At 42.3% G+C, this 19,522-nt stretch overlaps 1 protein-coding gene across 9 annotated transcripts in view; it reads left to right on the top strand.

Moving 5' to 3' along the window:
- Window positions 1–19,522, top strand: part of LOC144933185 (gamma-aminobutyric acid type B receptor subunit 2-like) — a 166,502-nt gene that overhangs the window by 77,237 nt on the left and 69,743 nt on the right. For 7 of the 9 annotated variants that reach the window (XM_078857838.1, XM_078857847.1, XM_078857812.1 and 4 more), the window contains 3 exons: window positions 492–614; window positions 16,526–16,636; window positions 19,166–19,390. In XM_078857838.1, coding sequence (XP_078713964.1) covers window positions 492–614; window positions 16,526–16,636; window positions 19,166–19,390 — 459 coding nt within the window. The remainder of the gene's footprint in view (window positions 1–491; window positions 615–16,525; window positions 16,637–19,165; window positions 19,391–19,522) is intronic. The other 2 variants (XM_078857820.1, XM_078857829.1) reach the window with 2 other exon arrangements.

Below are 19,522 nucleotides of genomic sequence, written 5' to 3'. Positions count from 1 at the left end.
TCCTATTTAATAGTTTATATTTGGTGTATCCACAATTGTATATACTTATGAAGTATGTTATTGTATGAACATTGCAATCATTAACTTTTTTATTTTAATTGTTCAATGTAACATTTATATTTACTCATATTCAGGAGCTGGCAGAAAGGCAGTGTCCACTCATACATTTTTGACTAAAAAAGGCCAATCTGTCCATCAACCAATTTTGTGTTTTAATCACTGAAAATCAGTGGAAAACTGTAGTTATTGAGTAGGCAGCCAGTGTAACTGCAATAAAGGCCAAAAACCAGAGCGGCCCAGGTAGCGTGCTACTATTTATTTCCCATGCCAACCACACTGTGCCACTGAATTAAGTTCCTTGTATTTGAAATAATAATAATTATTTTTATAAGAATGTTTGCGAAAGATTTCTCTTATCCTCCTCCATTTATAACAGATGCGATTACAGTATTGACTTTACAGCATAGTGCGTTAAACTCCATTGCACACAGATAATCAAGGATCAGAAGCTGTTTGGAATTGTGGGCGGGATGCTGCTCATCGACTTGGTGATCCTCATCTCCTGGCAGGTGCTGGACCCACTCAAGCGCATTGTGGAGATATACCCTCGAGAGGTGAGGATCGTGTTCCCAACACTCTGCCCTGCCACTTGCCACAGCGTCCCTGCACAATGATTGCGTCATCTTTGCGTGGCATTATACAATCAGCGAGGGCCAGACTACAACTTGTCTAATTCTAGACAAGTTGTAGTCAAACCTTTGCTTTTAACAGCACAGCATTCAATAACAATCACTAGGCCACCAGCGGTGTAGTAGTGGTTGCCCTTTAATTGCTGAAACTAATTGATGACATTGTGGCCGTGTATGCACACAGCCCAGTTGGTGGATAATAGAATGATACAATTTTGCCAGTATTTGGGTGCGTTGAGACTTACGCTGGGATGGACATTGCCTTGAAAGGGGTTGACATTATGTGACTGGACAGTAGTCACTGAGGTTCAAACTAAAGTAACATCTTGTAATGTTCCATCTCGCTTACGGCCAACGCGCATTCTCAAGAGCTCATGAAATGCTCACCAGAGCAGTGTCGGTGTCTGGCCGCTTGCTACTAATGGGACTCATTTATTTGTTGTTGTCCCATCGCTGGACAATTGTTGCTCCTGTCCAGTAGTGGCCTCCAAAGTCTTTGGAGATGCCTTCTCTTTATACTGTCTTCTGCTTATATTTACTTATCTCATAATCCAGTCGTTTTCACGAGTTTTCCCTTCCCATTTACCATTAATGTAATTTGCTTTAACACTATAGTGATCCCAGTTCTGCTTTAATTTAATTTGACTTGTGAGACAAACGATTTCAGGTTAAATATTATGATGTTGAAAATGATATACTCTTTTTGCAAGTGTTTTGTTTCCACGTGGAAAAATGTAAGCACAATTGAATTGCTGCATTTTGGGATAAATGTGTTGCTTTATTCTATAATGTATTTTCTGACCGACTTTAAATTACAAAACTCATATTTATTATGCTGTAACTTCAGAATCAATCATTACAAAATGTATAACTGTATTTGTATTAATCAATTAGCAAAATGAATAATGTAATTTTATATTATATATTGATTCGTAATAAAAGTTCAATACAACTACCTATCTACAAAAAGTATTGCTCATTATGGGCTCGCGTATATTTTACTTTGGCTGTTTCTTAAGCAGCTGGTGACTGTTGGGAAGTGGTGCTAACTATTGTGTCACAGAGTTGTATAAGCTTAGGCGATAATTGCTGAAGCTCTCAGCCCATGAATAATTTGTCAAGGCTTTATATAAACAGTCTTGTTCCCATACATGATTTAAATAAACACATTGATACAATTCCAGTCATTCTAAATCCACCAATGGACGAAAACTCGCATGCCAAGATGGTCATGGGGATTTATAAACCATACCACACCACGCTGGTCAGTGTGAGTTGTTGAAGGTGGGGTATGGCAGAACCAGTTCTAATACCACTCGCTAACCACTGCACAACCACTGCACCCCATAGGATTAGTTAGCCTTCTGCGTATACCTAATGTATATATCCACATGCATGAAAAATAGATGCATATACTGTATAAGGTCCGTGCCAAATTAGTTTTTCACACCTTTTGAAATATTTTATTTTAACGAATGTCTTCAAGCAAGATCTGGGCTGGGTAAATTGTTATATAGCATTCTGCCAATTCCCAGCACAAATCTTTAAGTGACTAGCAGATCCATTGTCAGACTTGATGACAATCACATTTCAGATGGTAATACCCCATTATTGCATTTATTTTCCAAACAAAATCAAATTATATCTGAGCACAGGAAATGTAAAAACATAATTACAAATCAATATTTTTTTTATTATTACAAGATACTTAACCTTCCATATAAAATGCATCGATTGATTTATAATATCCTGTTGACCTATTTGCATATGGTAAATATGTTTGTGAATATTCAAGTTAACAATTGTAACTTAAAAAACACTCCAAAACAACGTAAATAATGTGCCAATATTATATTTCCAAACCTTGTGGCATCAGCAAGATGAGTCTTGCGGTATTCTGTGGTTGGTTAAGTGTTGATATGTGGCTTGTCTTTGTGTTGCCAGTAGACTGATTTCAAGGAAATATATATTGTCACAGTAAATTACTTCTATCCAGTTTTAATAATGAAATGAAACCCCGGTTTTCATCAGGCATAATGTGGACTGTACTTTATATCTACCTTTTGTTCATTTATTAGAACAGTATTATTGATGGTGTTTGTAAAAAAACATTAAAGTGCAGTTAAGGCAATATATTTCACGTAAAATTGCCATAATGGTCGAATGTAAAATGTGTAGCAATATGCCAAACATTAAGATAAAAAAATATATAATAGTATCTTGTGGCTACATTTGGTTGTGAGAATTGTTCATAAACTTACCGGTGAGCTGATTTAATAGTAGGATTAAAATGTCTTTACACACGCCAATTTTATTTGTTTGTCTTTGTCGAGTTGTGGAGGGTCTTAAACAACACATATTTGTACGTAGCATAACCCAAAAATCTATTATGAACCTCTAATGCAATTTTTTTTATGAAAATGTAAAAGTACCATTTCCAAAATATGTCCTGTCCCTGATTTTGTGTAGTTATGCAGCGAACACAGATGAGCAAGATGCTGCGAGCAGAACCAATATATATCAATGACACTACAGCAATTTGTACATTATGCTTGGTAAGTGTCAGGGTGTGTAATACTTAGTTTAGTTTTGGTTAATCTGGATGGATTTTTACTATAATGAATAAGTATTGTTCATGTCCAATCAGCTGGGTTTATAGATGTTTATTTTAACAAGATTAAGGTTCCATTGCATGGAATATTGGATAGATGTGGAAATATTTCCAAGATTAGTTCCAAATGAGAAGACTGTAGAAAAGCAATTAAAGTCCCAAAAACATTGATTTATTGATGGCCTTAACAAATCATGCAATTGGCATTTTGAGCACACTGATTACCCCGGATCAGTACGAGTAATGCTCTATCAGGGGTACTTCCTGCTTTGGGTCTACAGTTTATGGCTGACATTTGAGCTTCTTTTACAATGTGGACTTTTGCTATTGTAATATACGACTGGACCACGATGTCTGGCTCAGTGTCCTTTATTATTCGGTTCGTGCTGTACACCCACACGGCTGTCTTTACTCTGTAGCTTCTCCACGGTGCTGACTCCAATGTCGGCCCGATCCACAACAGCAGCTCCGCTGCTGTTTCTCTCACACAGCCCCCCTTGGCTGTACTCTCTGCTGCTCTTCTCCCTCCGCAGCTCTCACAGCTTCTTGCTCTCTCTCTCTCTCTCCGCAGCTCCTCCTGGCAGCCACACCGCTGCCTCTAACAAGCAGCCCCCTCTCTCTCTCTCTCCGCAGCTCCTCCTGGCAGCCACACCGCTGCCTCTAACACGCAGCCCTCCTGGCTGTCTCCTCCCCAGCTGCACACCACTCCGCAGCTTCCTCTTATCTTCGGGGTTGGCTCCCGATCGCCGTCGGCGCCCCCCCTCTCCACACTTGCCCGCGTGGCCTCACTCTTTTCCGCTCGCACCCCGACTACCTTCCCCTTCCGGTTTACCCGCTTAAAGCCCCGAACCTTACCCCCACGTCACATGACTCCACCCCCCGTGACGTCACCTCCGGAAGGTCGCTTACGCCCGCATTACACCACCCTCCCCCGTAGAAAAATCCCAGCCGACCTCGGCTGACCAATAGCAAATCGTAATGCGGCGAACCGAGCTTCCCCCCCTAAAGGACACTAAGCATATAATGTAACAGCAAGAACAACAACAACGCAATCAACATCAACGATCGTACAAAAGCATGCAATAAATACAACTGTAAGAAGAAAATAACAAGACAGCAACAATCAACGAAACGTAAGCGATTTGGAACGTGTGCGGGTCGCCGGCCCGTCCCGGACGGTCGGCGGCCCACTCGCAGAACGGGAACGCGATGAAAGTCGAGGAACGACAGGGGGTAATCCCCCTCTCGCAGCTGGAAGTCCACCGCCGTCCCGTGTCTCTAAAGAGTTAGTCTTGGGCTCGTCCTGTGACCGTGCCCGCAGCTGGGTCGGAAGGGCTGCAGGGCTCGAAGGTCCCGCAGACCTGGCAGGCGTCCTCCGAGCAGGGCCCCTCGTCCCCCGCAATGTCACGGCCGGCCTGTTTCGGAGGATCTTTAGCCGACTTGACCGGTGCCGAGGCCTCCTGCTGCGGCGGAGCCGGGAAGCGGGCCCAGCAGTCTCTGGCGTAGTGGCCCCTACGCCCGCAGCGGAAACATTCGGCCTCGTTGCGCCGAAGCGCAGGCCTCGCCTCCTGACGGCCCCGTTCTGGTAGCACCGCGCGCGGTCTCGGCCCGCCGCGTCCCGTCCATGGAGCGGAGGCGGCCGTCAGTTGTTGAGGGCCCCGGTCATCCGGAACATAGACGGCCTGCGCAGGGTTCCACCCCAGCGCATCCCCTTCTTTGACGGGCCCCCCCGTCCACGCCGTCACTTGTTTCCAGCGACGGAGGTTGAATTGCGCATCGAGACACTTAGCAGCCATCCGGGAAGTTAGCTTCTCATGCCCACACACAGGCATGGGGATCCCTAGATCCCGAGACAGCTCCAACATCTTCCCTAATATGAGAGGCTCAAGCAGGTCCTGTGGCGTCTCAGGATAAGCTGCCATGGCCAGCTCCAGCACCGCACCCCTGAACGCCACGGGCGACTCCTCTGGTGCTCGTTGTCGTTGAGCGAATCGCCGATGCGCATCATCTGGTGGCTCATAAGCATCGGCCATTTCTTGAAAAACACCACATAAAGTTGCCTTCTTATCGGTCGCTATGGAACGGAAGAATCGGACAGATTCGTCGTCCAGGAGAGTCGGCAACACCTCCAAAGCCTCCGCATCGGTCCATCTTGCTGTGCGTACCGCCGCCAAGAAGCGGCAGGCGAACGCGCTCCAGTCCCCACCGACGGAAAATTCTTTAACTGTTGTAAGGTGGCGACTCCGACTCCTCTTCCCGCCGTCTTCCAATGGTGGTGGTTGTGATGGCAAATTCAAAATGGCGTCGGCCCGCGGCGTGGCCAAGATGGCGGTTTGGCGCCACGGAGCGCGCAAAATGGCGGCCTCTTGCCGCGTGGGCAATGGCGGCGGCAGGACAGGCAACGTGGCGGCCCGCGGAGCACCACTTGCATCATCCATCGTCCCTGGCGCGACGAGATGGCATAGATGCGCCAGGACGTCCTGAAGTGCCTCCAGTTGTACCGCCATCGCTTGCCATCGTTGATCCGCGTCTGATGATGTCGACGGACCCGCCACCGCGCCAACATCCTCCACACCCGTTCCCGTGGTCGCCTCAGCCTGGCTCTCCTCCACCACCCCAACAGGATCCGTGGTTGGAGGGAGTTCGTCGTCGTCGGACGAAGAAGCCGATGCAGGCGCCGGATTAACTTTCTTCCTCACTTGTTTCGACATGCCGTTGCACTTCCGACACCAGTGTAATATACGACTGGACCACGATGTCTGGCTCAGTGTCCTTTATTATTCGGTTCGTGCTGTACACCCACACGGCTGTCTTTACTCTGTAGCTTCTCCACGGTGCTGACTCCAATGTCGGCCCGATCCACAACAGCAGCTCCGCTGCTGTTTCTCTCACACAGCCCCCCTTGGCTGTACTCTCTGCTGCTCTTCTCCCTCCGCAGCTCTCACAGCTTCTTGCTCTCTCTCTCTCTCTCCGCAGCTCCTCCTGGCAGCCACACCGCTGCCTCTAACAAGCAGCCCCCTCTCTCTCTCTCTCCGCAGCTCCTCCTGGCAGCCACACCGCTGCCTCTAACACGCAGCCCTCCTGGCTGTCTCCTCCCCAGCTGCACACCACTCCGCAGCTTCCTCTTATCTTCGGGGTTGGCTCCCGATCGCCGTCGGCGCCCCCCCTCTCCACACTTGCCCGCGTGGCCTCACTCTTTTCCGCTCGCACCCCGACTACCTTCCCCTTCCGGTTTACCCGCTTAAAGCCCCGAACCTTACCCCCACGTCACATGACTCCACCCCCCGTGACGTCACCTCCGGAAGGTCGCTTACGCCCGCATTACACTATGAAGCAATTAATTGCTGTGTATTAGGCGGCTATTCCCCTGGTTGTTACTTAGTATCACAATTAATTTTGCACTGCAGTGCCTTGTGGTTGCTCGGGATATATACCCATCATCAAATCCATGATGGAATAAGTAGCTTCATCACAATTCCATGCTTTCAACAAAGCTTCTTGGAATTTGCTACAACAACAAACATCTGATGTGTGCTTTACAGTCAAAGTAAAAAAACAGCGGCTGCTCTATGCTTTAAGCCATGCCGCAGGCAAGCATTTGAACTGACGAGACCTCTGAGCACACATCTCAAGGTTACTTGGCTTGTTTTGGCTAATAAAGTCTGAAGCCCCCAGTGATTACTTTTCATGTGACCTTGATTATTATCTTATCGAAGGTATAATACAGTGTCAATTAAAGTAATAAAGCCTATGGTCAGAAAAGGGATATTGTACAGGCTTATGGCACATATGTAACTTACTGTTATATGCCCTTTCTGCGTTTGTGATTATGTTAACGTGATATCTTACAGCAAATTTTAATTGAAAATGAGTAATCTTGATTTGAAGCTTTTGTGACTGCAGGAATTTCTACTCTTTGGTTGTTTCGGTAAAGTCACGTAGATAGAAAAAAAACTAATAAATCACGACGTTTCGATAACAAAACAAGCCATCGTCTTCAGGTGAAAAAAATAAAAACAGCAGGCAGACTGCTGAGGAGGAAATGTAGCGAGAGAGCTACTACAACGAAGGGTTATATACGTTTGTGGTGGGTACAACCAAGGGTAAGTGGGCAGGACTAGGGATATAATTTGCAAGTAAATGTAATCGCAGAGAGGGTCGGGGTGAGTGTCGGCTAATCCGAGGAGGGGGAAGCTGTCGCAACGGGCGAGAGGGTGGGGGTGAAATTTACAGAGGGAAAAAGGTGATAGAGTCATGTCGGGGTTGTCAGACATAACTTCAACCGAGAAGATGGATGCTAAATTTAGCAATCTTTGCAAGGACGTTGATCAACCAGGTGTAGTGTTGACTGTTGTGTTGGTCGACTCTCTGAGTTGCATTACATTTCTAAGTTTCATTATTTTTTTAAAGGAAATTATAAGTAATTCAAGCCTTTATTTGTGTACACTGTACCGTTATACATTTTAAAGATAGCCAGGGTGTGATGTGTTTATTTACCACTGTATATAGGAATACGCCTAAATGCACAGAGAAAACACCTTGAACAAAATTACGAGCAACCCCACGGTTCTACCATTTAATAACTCATTATTGTTCTTTGAATTGAACAGGGTCCTCATGTTTTATCTCGAGTGCCCTTACCAATAATATCTACGGTAGTCGTGTGCAATAGCATTTGTTGAACAAGCCTGACTCTGCTGATGAGACCCAGCAGGTATAAATCGGTCGAGTTTGCTTCTTTATACAAATATTGATTTACAATATTGGTCCAGAAAGCGAGTAGGCTGATGGACTAAAACAATGTTTAATATTTATATGTGGAGATACAGAATTGAGTTCTGATTATATTGGTTCGATCACTTGGTTCATATCTTGCAAATAGCACATCTACTAAAGCATAGAGACCTCAAAGACTTGTTACTCCATTTTAATTTGCAGAGTAATAATAAACTGTTTATTCTTACTCTCTTGGATTAATAACGCACACAAAACAAATACTTCACCAACAACTTTATTTTTTTACCAATCCGTGACGTTAAATATATTTTTCCCGTAAGTTGCATCAACTAGAACTTCTACGTCATTACATTTATTTCGAGGAAAGTGAAGATTTGGTGCCGTTTGTATAACAGCTCTAGGATATAATACATCTGCTTTTCTGGATGTCATAAATGTTCCAAAATATGAACATGTCCTTCACTGAGTACCCTATATTGGCTACACAGTACCACACTCAGTAATACCACACTACAGGATAACCACTTTAGGAATATTTGAAATATGCAATTTATGAGTTACATTACGTAATTATACCCGACTTACCCACTGTCATTTAACAATTTTATATATTTATCCGGAGTAGATATTTGGTATAATACATAGCACAACAACATGTCACGAGTGTATTAAGCCTATTCTACTGCACCATTGCCAATGTGGTTGCTGATATTTTGTGGTATGTGTACGGTGTGTCGAGATTATGTTCTTGCAATAGACCACACTGTTTGGGGCGTCTAATCTGATCGTCTGACATAATGAGCAGTTTACAAGTGATCAGTGTTGCTAGTTCCTTCTTACCAGCACAGTTTGCTTTTTGTGTGAACCAGATATATTTTTTGTAACCAAAATTGAACTGGTAATCTCCATAATTGCTGAGCACTATATGAAATTCACGAATTGAATGCCACTCCCATTAATAACCCCAGTCATGATAAGCTGTATTAAAGCCATACTCACTATATATTTTTTAAACAAATGCCTATTAATGTCTAACTAATGATGAGAACGATGGCTCGAGCATTCACGAGAAATATCCATCATGCTTCTTATAATTCATAAAACTCAAACATTATTTCGTAAGTTGCATTTACTTTGTTGAACAATTTTTGTTTTGCTCGGTTTTAAATCAAGTTAGTTTGTTGTTGTCACAAAGCCACGGGACAATGCATGGCAAGACTGTGTGCTGTGTGGAGTGTGTGAATAGGTGTTGACTTGCATGGGTAAGTGTTAAAGCAAATGTGTACAGTGGGCCTGCAGTGAATTTGTATGCACACATTGTCACACACTCTCTTGGAATGTTCATCACAGTTACCCAATGTTGTGTAACAGAAAACTGACATACAGAGCCTGGATTTTGTTGTTTGGCACTGTATTTTTAATTGCGTGAGCAATCAATTCTCTGTTTCTCAGTACGTTCAGGCCGATTTAGCGTTTGGTGGAAGGAGAAGGAAGAGTTAAACATTACCACATTGCTGCCTTTAAATTGCCATCATTCACCACATGCTATATGATTAAGCGTTTTTATTAGCTAAATATAAGATGTTGCATTTGTTGGGTGGTGGTATTAAGGCATAGTCGTTCTGTTAATCCTTAATTTCATGGTCCAGCACATCCTACCAAAGACATCAAATTTGCCTCCCACTGCAACAGTGAACCAACCACCTTTGTTCTTCACCACAGCTAGGACCTAGCCCATGAATCTTCAAAGTCCATACTCTTGACCCTCTATAAGAAGATGATGTTGGTAATTATCCCCACAATGTATACAAAATGTGGTATCAGCATCGTGTAATGAGATAGAGTTATCCATTTGCACGTCTCGCAGAGCTGTGCAATCATTCTTTGTTAGAAAATTGCCCACGGAAGTGGGATATCGCAGAGCTACATCTGAGATCCGTTTTAACAACCTCTGGTCCATATAGTAGAGGACAGCACTTTCTCAGCCGCCGCTGCAAATGAGAGTAATCTTCGTCACTATCTTGTCAGTTGGTCACATTTGCACACATTTATTTTGATGTTGACGGAATACCAGATGGCCACAATGCATTTATTGAGGAAAACTGCGAATGGATTTTGCATATGCACAGCGGATGTGTGCTTTTTAAATGTTTCTATGGCCTTCACCATGAAGCCCCCACCTCTCCTGCAATGAACCTTGGGACTGTGCCTCCCTCGCACCACATATCCCCTGTCAAGAGACCACACAATCCATGTGATGACGCATTTATACAAATTTAAACGTCGCAGTTGAAAAAAAGAAATGTCTCTTGTCCAGTCACATGACAATGTGTGTTACGGAAAATTGGACAAACAGGTGGACAGCTTATTCATTAATACTGTACATATCAATGTGCGTATGTTAGGATATATTATTTGTTTTAACATGAACATTCAATGTGTATTTGATACAGTGAACAGTTGTGGAGCAGGTGACATTTAAAGAAAGTGTTTTCATGTGCATTCAAATACTCTTAGAAAACACTGTGAGCTTTGTCCCTGTCATAAGTAAGTCATTTATCTAACTTATAGCAGCTTAATACATAATATGATCATACAAATTAATCAATATTGCACATATTGTAATGTTTGTATTTACCTGTCTCATAGTGCACATGCAAAAACACGTAAACCTTGACATACAAGGAGTCTGCTTTTTTTTACAATTCATTTAACTTTTTTGCTTTAAAAAAATTGCTTTCACAAGAGTGAGCATTATTTAATGGCCTCGCTGGCTGCAAAACATAATTTGAGTTCACCTCTCTAGTGGAATTAAATTTACCTGGATATCGCATAACAAAAAAAACCCCGCAAGTGAAGCATCAGAATTTCAATGAGCATTGAGCACTCCATGACCTGCGGTTCTCACTCACACAATCAATAACAAGAAAGCCAGACCTCCTATTGAGATTTTTTAAAATTATTCTTCACTGCAACTTTAACTGACCTAGTGATAATGTACACAGTATTATGCATTTTTGAGGTTTTTTGAATCATTGCACATCATACACTCACTCACACTGCCGCTGACTTGCTCACACATCATACACTGACTCACTCATCATGCGCTGACTAACACATCGTGCGCTGACTCACACATCATACACTCACTCAAGCTACTACTGACTCACTCACACATCATACACTGATTCACTCATCATACGCTGACTCTCACACATCATACGCTGACTCGCACATCATACACTCACTCACGCTGCCGGTGACTCACTCACACATCATACACTGGGAGTGTCGTGCTGCCAGCTATGGCTGCAGGTTTGGTCGTACGTGTTATGTATATCGTTTATTGTTCAATTTAAATCACAGTTCCTATGATTACTGTTGGTAAATTGTTTTTATAGCTTTATTTTGGTGATTCGAAAACAGGATTAATCTAAATTGTCTCATGGTTGTTGTTGTTGGCTTGCACCACATTGTGATTTTTGCACACAGCGTTTTAATACTTTTTTATATTTGCTGGTTTATTCCAGGATGTTTCTGTTGCGCGTCGTCGCTTTAGGATGTTCTGTGTTCATATTTTGTTTGTTGCGGTTGCACCCGACTTAAGAGCCGCATGGCTCACAGAGCTATACCTAATAAATGAACCTTGAAACTTGATGTAAAACAATTATGATACAAAGGGTTAAGTTTATATGTGCACAGCTATTTTTGGTGGGTGGAGCGGTGGTGCAGTGATTAGCACACTGCGCTCCGAACCTGTCTGTATGAGTTTGATTCCTCATGGCTAACATCTCTGGCAATTGCTATCCGCACCAGTCCTGTGTTACCCTCTCCGCGTTTGAGAGCATGTTGTTTGGTGTGTTGGAATATGTGACATTTTCAAGTATTCCCCAGTGTGGCAAGCTATGGATATATTTACTTCAGTGCTTTTCTGAGTGGTCGGGTAAAGGGATTTAAGAATATTAATAAAATTTGTGTTTGTCAGCCACGTACTAATTCTATAAATTTTCCATTTGATAATTTAACATTGGCTGCAGCTATCAATAGGCCGTAAAATGATCTTGAATTTCGAATTCTGTTCATTTTACATAACTTACACCACAGCCCACACGAAATTATTGAAAACCATATAAAATTATTCCCGATTTCAAAGTACATTCAATCGGATGGCTGAAAGATCAATTATATTTATACAATGAGCAGTATAAATATGTTTTAATATTCAATTTGAATGAACAGATGCTGCTTCACCACCAAAAGCAATCAACAGGTGTTTCTTCTTCCCCTCCCCCCCACTGTGGGGTTGCTAACCACGCGGCCACTTCCACTGGGGAGCGTGGAGTCTGCATGTATGGGCAGGAGCATACTGAGCAATGTTTTTCCTCCTCCCTGGCAACCGTATTGTCTCTGTGGACCTGTCTGCCGCCTGTCCAAGAAAGCGAGGATCCCCCAAGTTGGGAAGACCTCCTGGTGTGGAGAAAGTATACGTAAGCCGTTGGTGCTCATGGCACTCGCCTAGCAAATCTGCAAGGGAGCAGACAGGAGAAAGCACAACTTTTATGGAGAATTCCCTGGAGTGACCGGAAATCAATGTTTGCCACTGAACGCCTAATTGTCAGTAGGTGAATATAAATTTTTTGTGGTCATGTCACAAACGTGATCAATTATTTATTGGCTTCCTGCGCTGTCCTTAAACATTTTCATTCAAATTTCTTCTTTGTAAAATAATTTTCCCACCGATGCAGTCATCAAATGTCACAATTGGCAAGTGTGTGCAATGGATATTTTACAAGATTAAGAATGTTTTGCTCATATCAAGGAGATACGTTTCCACCATAATTTCAACAAAGCAGAAGTACTTCTTTCGTAGTTCCTCATTTTCATACAAAGTAATTAATAAGATTTGTTTAGTGATGTCAGACATGGTATGACTTGCTAGCAATGCCACAATATGTACAGTATGTTAAACATTTTTGTGGGGGGAGAAGACTAGCAGCAAGATTTTGAGATATGAGCTTACTGTTTCTAACTCTTTTGGTCATGTAGATTTGTGACAAGCAAAAGTTATCACACATTGTGAAATGCTGTATCTGTAGAGAGTATCACAAGAAATGAAAGCAAATGCTAATTGGATAGAGATGAGCTGCAGAAACCATTTAATTAAATTACCAAAGCGATGACAGCAGAGATATTTTGTTTAAACACCTCTCTTAGAAAGTGAGATTATTGTCTCAGTAAGTTTTTATTCGGGCTCAAGGTAAAGGGGTTTATTATGCAGCAGACATGAACAGTAGATTATGAAAAGGGATTTGACTCTGTGAAAATTATTACAGTTATACAAGCCAAGGCCTGAATAAAACATTATAAGGATAATGCAGCTACACTGAGATTACATGAAGAAAATAACAAAATACATATCAGATGCAGATTTGAACGGGAAGATATGTTCTTTCCGAAGTTATTCGCAGCAACATTGGTAAGATATTTTATGGAAATTTAAGTCTAGAAATAAAGGTGTAAACAGAGAGAAAATATCAATCCCCTCAAATTTGCCCATGACAACAACCAATGGAATTAAATTGGAGGAAATTATTGAATGATTTACTAAAGAAGGCTGCAAAGTGGGGCTCAAAATAAATAACACATGGATATGTTTTCATTGGAGCCTAATAGTAAAAAAAACTGTGCACGGAGAATGCATTTCGGGTGGCAATGCTCTTGCATAATCGTTGTGTGAGGCCTCGTGCAAACCATGCTAATTACTTTGTACCTCACGCTACGGCACACCCTATTAAAGCTAGATTACAGTGCTGACCCAAGGTCTTTCCCTTGGAATAGAATCATCAGTGAGCATGGGCAGATATCACCTCCAACTCCGTGGACTGTTTTGCTGGGACGAATTGTATTGTTTTCCATCTTCATTGACACTATGCTGCGCAGTGTATGTGTAATGACATCATGACACCTGCTGGCTGGGAAAGAGAAGCACGGGTATGGGCACAGCTAAGACAACATCCAATCTGAAAGGGAGAGGTATCTGGGGTAAAGGTAATAGGCGGGGTTGGCTGAGATGCTCCGGTTCCACGAGAGGGCGTGGCCAGAGGCGGAGCCTAGCCGAGCCTGGGGAGATATAAGTTGGGGCGGACCAGGGCTCGGGGTTCGTGTGTGGATTCTTTGGTCCGGACTGCGTCGCTGCTTGCTGTCATCTCTCTCCGTCGTCCAGCCACGTGGAACATCTCCTGCGGGGTTTCCATCGCCATCCTCGTCACGCCGCCAGCTAGCGGCGTAGCTGAGTGAGGGCGGTGGGACCATGCCGAGTGATCGGCCATGAGTGTACCCAGTAGAGACGTTAATATCTAAGTGTTGTACTCAGAGTGAGAAGGATAAGGTTGGCCTGTGTTGTGCCCGTGTAAGGAATAAAAGAAGTACTCTCTCCACGACGTGTCACGGAAGTCGCTCATTACATATGCGAAGACAGTCTCTTTGGAATATACACGGCACAAACAGGAATTCCAGCAAATTATAATAAAAAATAAACAATAACTTGGGACTTTCAGGGTTTAATTTCTGCATTAATTTTAGGATTATAGATATGTTACATTATTTCATTATCAAGCTAATTGAGTTCACATATGAGTGCATTGTGATGATGGTGGCTGTTGTACGTGATCTACAAAAAAAAATTCTTTACGATCCTTAAATGGTTTTAATCGTTTTGAGAGCTTGGGCTGCAGCCATGATTTTAAATATCTTCGTGGTTCTCACATTGAAAACGCTGGGAAATGTGTCATCGCAGAACACACGGTGCTCTTTTATGAAGGCGTGTGATCACTTGGACTCTTGTACGTGTCTTATGGTTTGTTTTTTGTTTAATGTGCGTGTGGTGGCTCGCTAATCTCTAGCGCCACACGTGGTGGAGAGCGGGTATTGGTGGGGCTAGAGTGGTGCTGCGTTGGTGACTGGGTGAGAGGGAGGGCAGGCCGTGCGAGGGAGTCTCACTCATATTCTTTGGTTCTTTCAATAAAGTCACGGAGATAGAAACAAATTAAAGTATCATCAGGAGGATGACGATCGCTTGTGTTGTGATCGAAATGTCGTAGTTTTTAATTTGTATTTTATTTACTTTTATTTTTTTCTATCTACGTGACTTTACCGAAATAACCAAATAATATGAATTCCCGCAGTCACGAAAGTTTTAAGTCGAGTCTCACTTAGGCGGCCTGTAGATAATAAATGAAGGAGTCTTTGAGAAAGTTACAAGAATCTGGCCAATTGGGCGTGAGCTCGCTGAGGCGGCACACAACAATAGCAATAGGGTCATCAGGGAGGGGCCAGTTCGCTGGTAGTGGGGTTACTTTCACCTGTACCTCACATTTTTTTTGGTGCCTCTCTCTCACGCGATGTTTGTAGTTTTGTTACATGCCTCGTTTGTCAGTTGTGAAATATTCCTTAAGGCCCATGTACTCGTTCTCAGCAATGTTGATCGTTATTGTTTTTTGGTGCTGCTGTGCTCACGCACCACGGATCTCCCTTGTAAAATATAAAACAATGGGAGCCGCTTTGGCCAGTGAGACTGGTGGCAAACTGCACTCAGCTGGTAGGCCTCGGGGCGTTCGTGCCTGGGTCATGTCCCGAATTCCTCAGGTCCCTGAGAGTGTGCGGCGTTCCTCGATTAGTCACCTGAGGAGTTCAGAATATGACTCTCCTTCCATAGCGCAGGGAGTTCTTAGCCACGGTTGTGTACGTTCCCTAATGCTTTTTTTATGTTATTTTGATCATTTAAATAAAGTGCCCATTGTAATGGGAATTTACTGAATAAAGAGTTTCATGATTGAAGACCTCCAACTGGACAATGCTTTGTTCATGCTACGTTACCAAATGCCAGTGCTGGCTGTGCCACTTTGGACATGTAGGTGTTACTGATACACAACCAGCCTGATATTAAATATACATGTGTGTATTTGTATGTTTTAACCGTTTATCTGGACGTATATGTACAAGTCTGTGCCTTTGTTTTTTGGCCTATCATCCACTCCTATAGCTAAAATTTTCTACCATTCAAGCCATTGTCTTCCACTGTGATTGACCCTGTCAACCCTTCGAAAACAGCAGTTTCCGCAAGTGCATCACAGCCATTTCAAAAAATATGTGGTGTCTGACGATCGCCAAGGACTTATATATGATGATTCAGTTGTTCGTTTATAACAGCGATTAAACATTCAAAAATAATATGCACTGTATCTATCACCATCAATCATGATCAATCTACTGCTGGATGAAGGTCTCACCAAGCGTTTGTCATCTCCCACGAACCTGCAATGTGTATGTTGGTGACTGCGTAATATATAAAGTCAACATTTTAAGAAAAATGACATTTTTGGAACAAATGTAATCAAAATCATTATTTTAAGCCCAAAATAACGCTGACGCGCAATCCCTTTTAACATGAGTGTTTTCTTCCTTGTCGCTGTTGCCACCGTGTGGGTAGCATGATCCAACGGGAAAGGACTTGACCATTCTGCCACTGCTGGAGCACTGTCAGAGCACACACATGACCATCTGGCTGGGCATCATATACGCCTACAAGGGCCTGCTCATGGTATGCTGGGCGGCGGTGGCAGAGTGCGTAAACTCTCAGTGCTTCCAGACTCCCCAAGTGTTATTAATCGAGTTGCCAGGATCTAAGAAAAATCACGATGCAATATACATTTTCACGATGTGATGATTATCGTGATATAAATTTCCCATGCCATTGTAATCATATATGACTTTTTTTGGCATTGCTTTTGCGTTCCCTTTGCTGTACTTTCAGTTTGAATACATTTTGTTTAAGAGTTATTCAACTGCAGTTCACTCAAATTATAGCTTCTGTAAGTCTTAAGATGATTTCAGGTATAAGGTACGTGCTGTCAGTTACGCAAAAAATAAACGAACTGCAAGGATGTTGATGTCATATAACAGCTAAATCGTGAATTACTTTGGAAAACATATGGCAAAATACTGATTTAATGGTTAATAGCTATTTATCTACAAATAATATTATTGTGAACAGTAATTACTGTAAAACAATCTCCAGAAAATAATTTATATAAAATATATATGAGCAACGATAATTCTAATATAACAATATTTAATAATACGATTATTGTGGACTTTATATCTTAATATGTATTACCATATCGTGGCAATCCGAGTTAATACATTATTTGTTTATAATTTACTGTTTATTGTTAACTGCTGCCTTTTGGAAATGTTTGTTTTTCCTTGTGTATTGTCTATGCCAGACACGAGGCTAACATGTTTTTGTCTGTTTCCACAAATACAAATGTAGGTTTTGTCACCATGTCAACTTCCACAGATCTGCAAAGTGATCCAATACGGCTCCGTTAAATCCCAGAATGCACGATTGCCCAACAACACATTGTGTAACAGAAAATCTCCTCTTGTCTCTTTTGGATGCCTTTTGAGGGTAGAAATTACAAAATGCATTACACCACTATGTGTGGAGCATAGATTTGCAATTCTGGACGCGTAGATAGTGATTATACAACCGTACACATATTCCTCTTGTGAACCACTAAAAGAAAGTGGAAAAATAAAAATATAAAATAAAAATTATTTACAACCCTTTGTTAATCCACTGGTCAATGCCATGTCACTACTCTGGTCAGTGTGGATTGGTGAAGGAGGGGGAACAGGATCAGTCCAGATGTTTCTCACCACTGATGTTAGCTGGGGCCAGGAATTGAACTCAGGTGGCCAGTTTTATACCGCAAGTGTGTTAAGCACTATGCCACTGCTTTCCAAAATGCTAAGTACAGGTAATACAAATATTCCTTTGTTTACCGTTAACTACAAAACATTAACTTATTCCACATCGTGTTCTATACTGTAAATCAGAGGGGGGTGGTGCAGTGGTTAGCACACTGCATTTTGAACAACTGTCAACCTGATTTTGATTACCAGTCATGGTTAACATTACTGGAAAGTGATATCAAACCTAACCCGGGGCCACACTTCACCAACCCGCACTGACCAGCATGGAGATGTGTGATCAAACAACCCCCCATCACGGACATGGCTTGAAGAGGCCTTCATCCAACAGTGGAGAGACAAATTGGCTGTAAATTATTATTTATTATAATTATCTATAATAAGGTGCCCACGGTTGAGGTATAAAGTAAGCATCGTCTCCCATTGTCAACCAAATACTCGCTCATAGCTAAGTCTGCTCAGTAATGTGCTACCTATGGAAGTTTTGTAAAAAAGAAAAAAATAGTTTTAATGTGCTGTTCGGAATAAAGAAAACTAAAACCTTTCAAAATACACTGCACCACTCGACAATACATTTTTGGGCCAATCTCAAGAAACCTAAAGTAGTTAAGTTAAGAATAAGAGGGTTGTCACAGGTAGGTCTTCACAGCCAATCATAACCTAAGTGCGGTCTTCTGGGATGGGTCACGTGTTGAGAATTCAACTCATGAAGATGCGCATAGCAGTTGCGTGGTGAAAGCTCGAGAGAATTGCTCCACATATAATGAAATCCAGAAGACCACACTTGGATCGAGAGGGTTTTCCACAGCGTGAAGTTTTTATAACCACTAATCTTGTGGCAAGTGTCGCTTCAATCAATGGCTCAAATTTTACATGAAAAATAAGAATAGGTTTTACACCTTTCTGGCAATAAATAGGTGTGAATATGTTCAAACACCAAATAGATCCCTTTTGCAAGGAATCAAATCTGCTGTAGGCCAATCATTTTCAAAGACAATGCATATATTATGACAGCATGTTTGTTTGCATGTTCACCAGAAGTAAAAAGGTCAACTTTATTTAACATAACATGATTTAAAGAAAAAAAAACCCTGAACATGTAATACAAATACCTAAATGTAGTTAATTATGGACAGAACTATTCTTAGGGCAGAGACTTGTTTTTATAAACAGACAGTGTTACATTAATTCTACTGAGTCCTCTATAATCTAAATAATTATGTAGGCAATTTACTCTTGGCTTGCTAAGCATCTGGTTGGTTGCATCATACTCACAAATTACATGATATTCAACAAGTCACTTCATTATTTTGCCGCAGCATCTAAGTAAAACCCCACTGGCCTCTCTGCGTAGGTATTTGGATGCTTTTTGGCATGGGAAACCAGGAACGTCTCCATCCCGGCTCTTAATGACAGCAAGTACATCGGCATGAGTGTCTACAACGTGGGCATCATGTGCATCATCGGCGCGGCGGTCTCCTTTCTGACGAGGGACCAGCCCAATGTTCAGTACTGCATCGTGGCTCTCGTCACCATCTTCAGTTCCACCATCACACTCTGTCTGGTCTTTGTTCCAAAGGTCAGCACAGTGAGCATGTGCGCACAAACACATGTAAAGGGTAACGTCAATAGAGTGCGTATCTATGGACATATGAAGGGTGAAGGTCATCACAGTGTGTATGTACGCATATATTGAGGATAAAGGTCAGTG

This window comes from Lampetra fluviatilis, chromosome 1, assembly GCF_964198595.1.
Source record: "Lampetra fluviatilis chromosome 1, kcLamFluv1.1, whole genome shotgun sequence".
Classification (NCBI taxonomy): domain Eukaryota; kingdom Metazoa; phylum Chordata; class Hyperoartia; order Petromyzontiformes; family Petromyzontidae; genus Lampetra; species Lampetra fluviatilis.
Note: the sequence above shows the minus strand (reverse complement) of the source record. Positions and strands in the feature narration are given on the sequence as shown.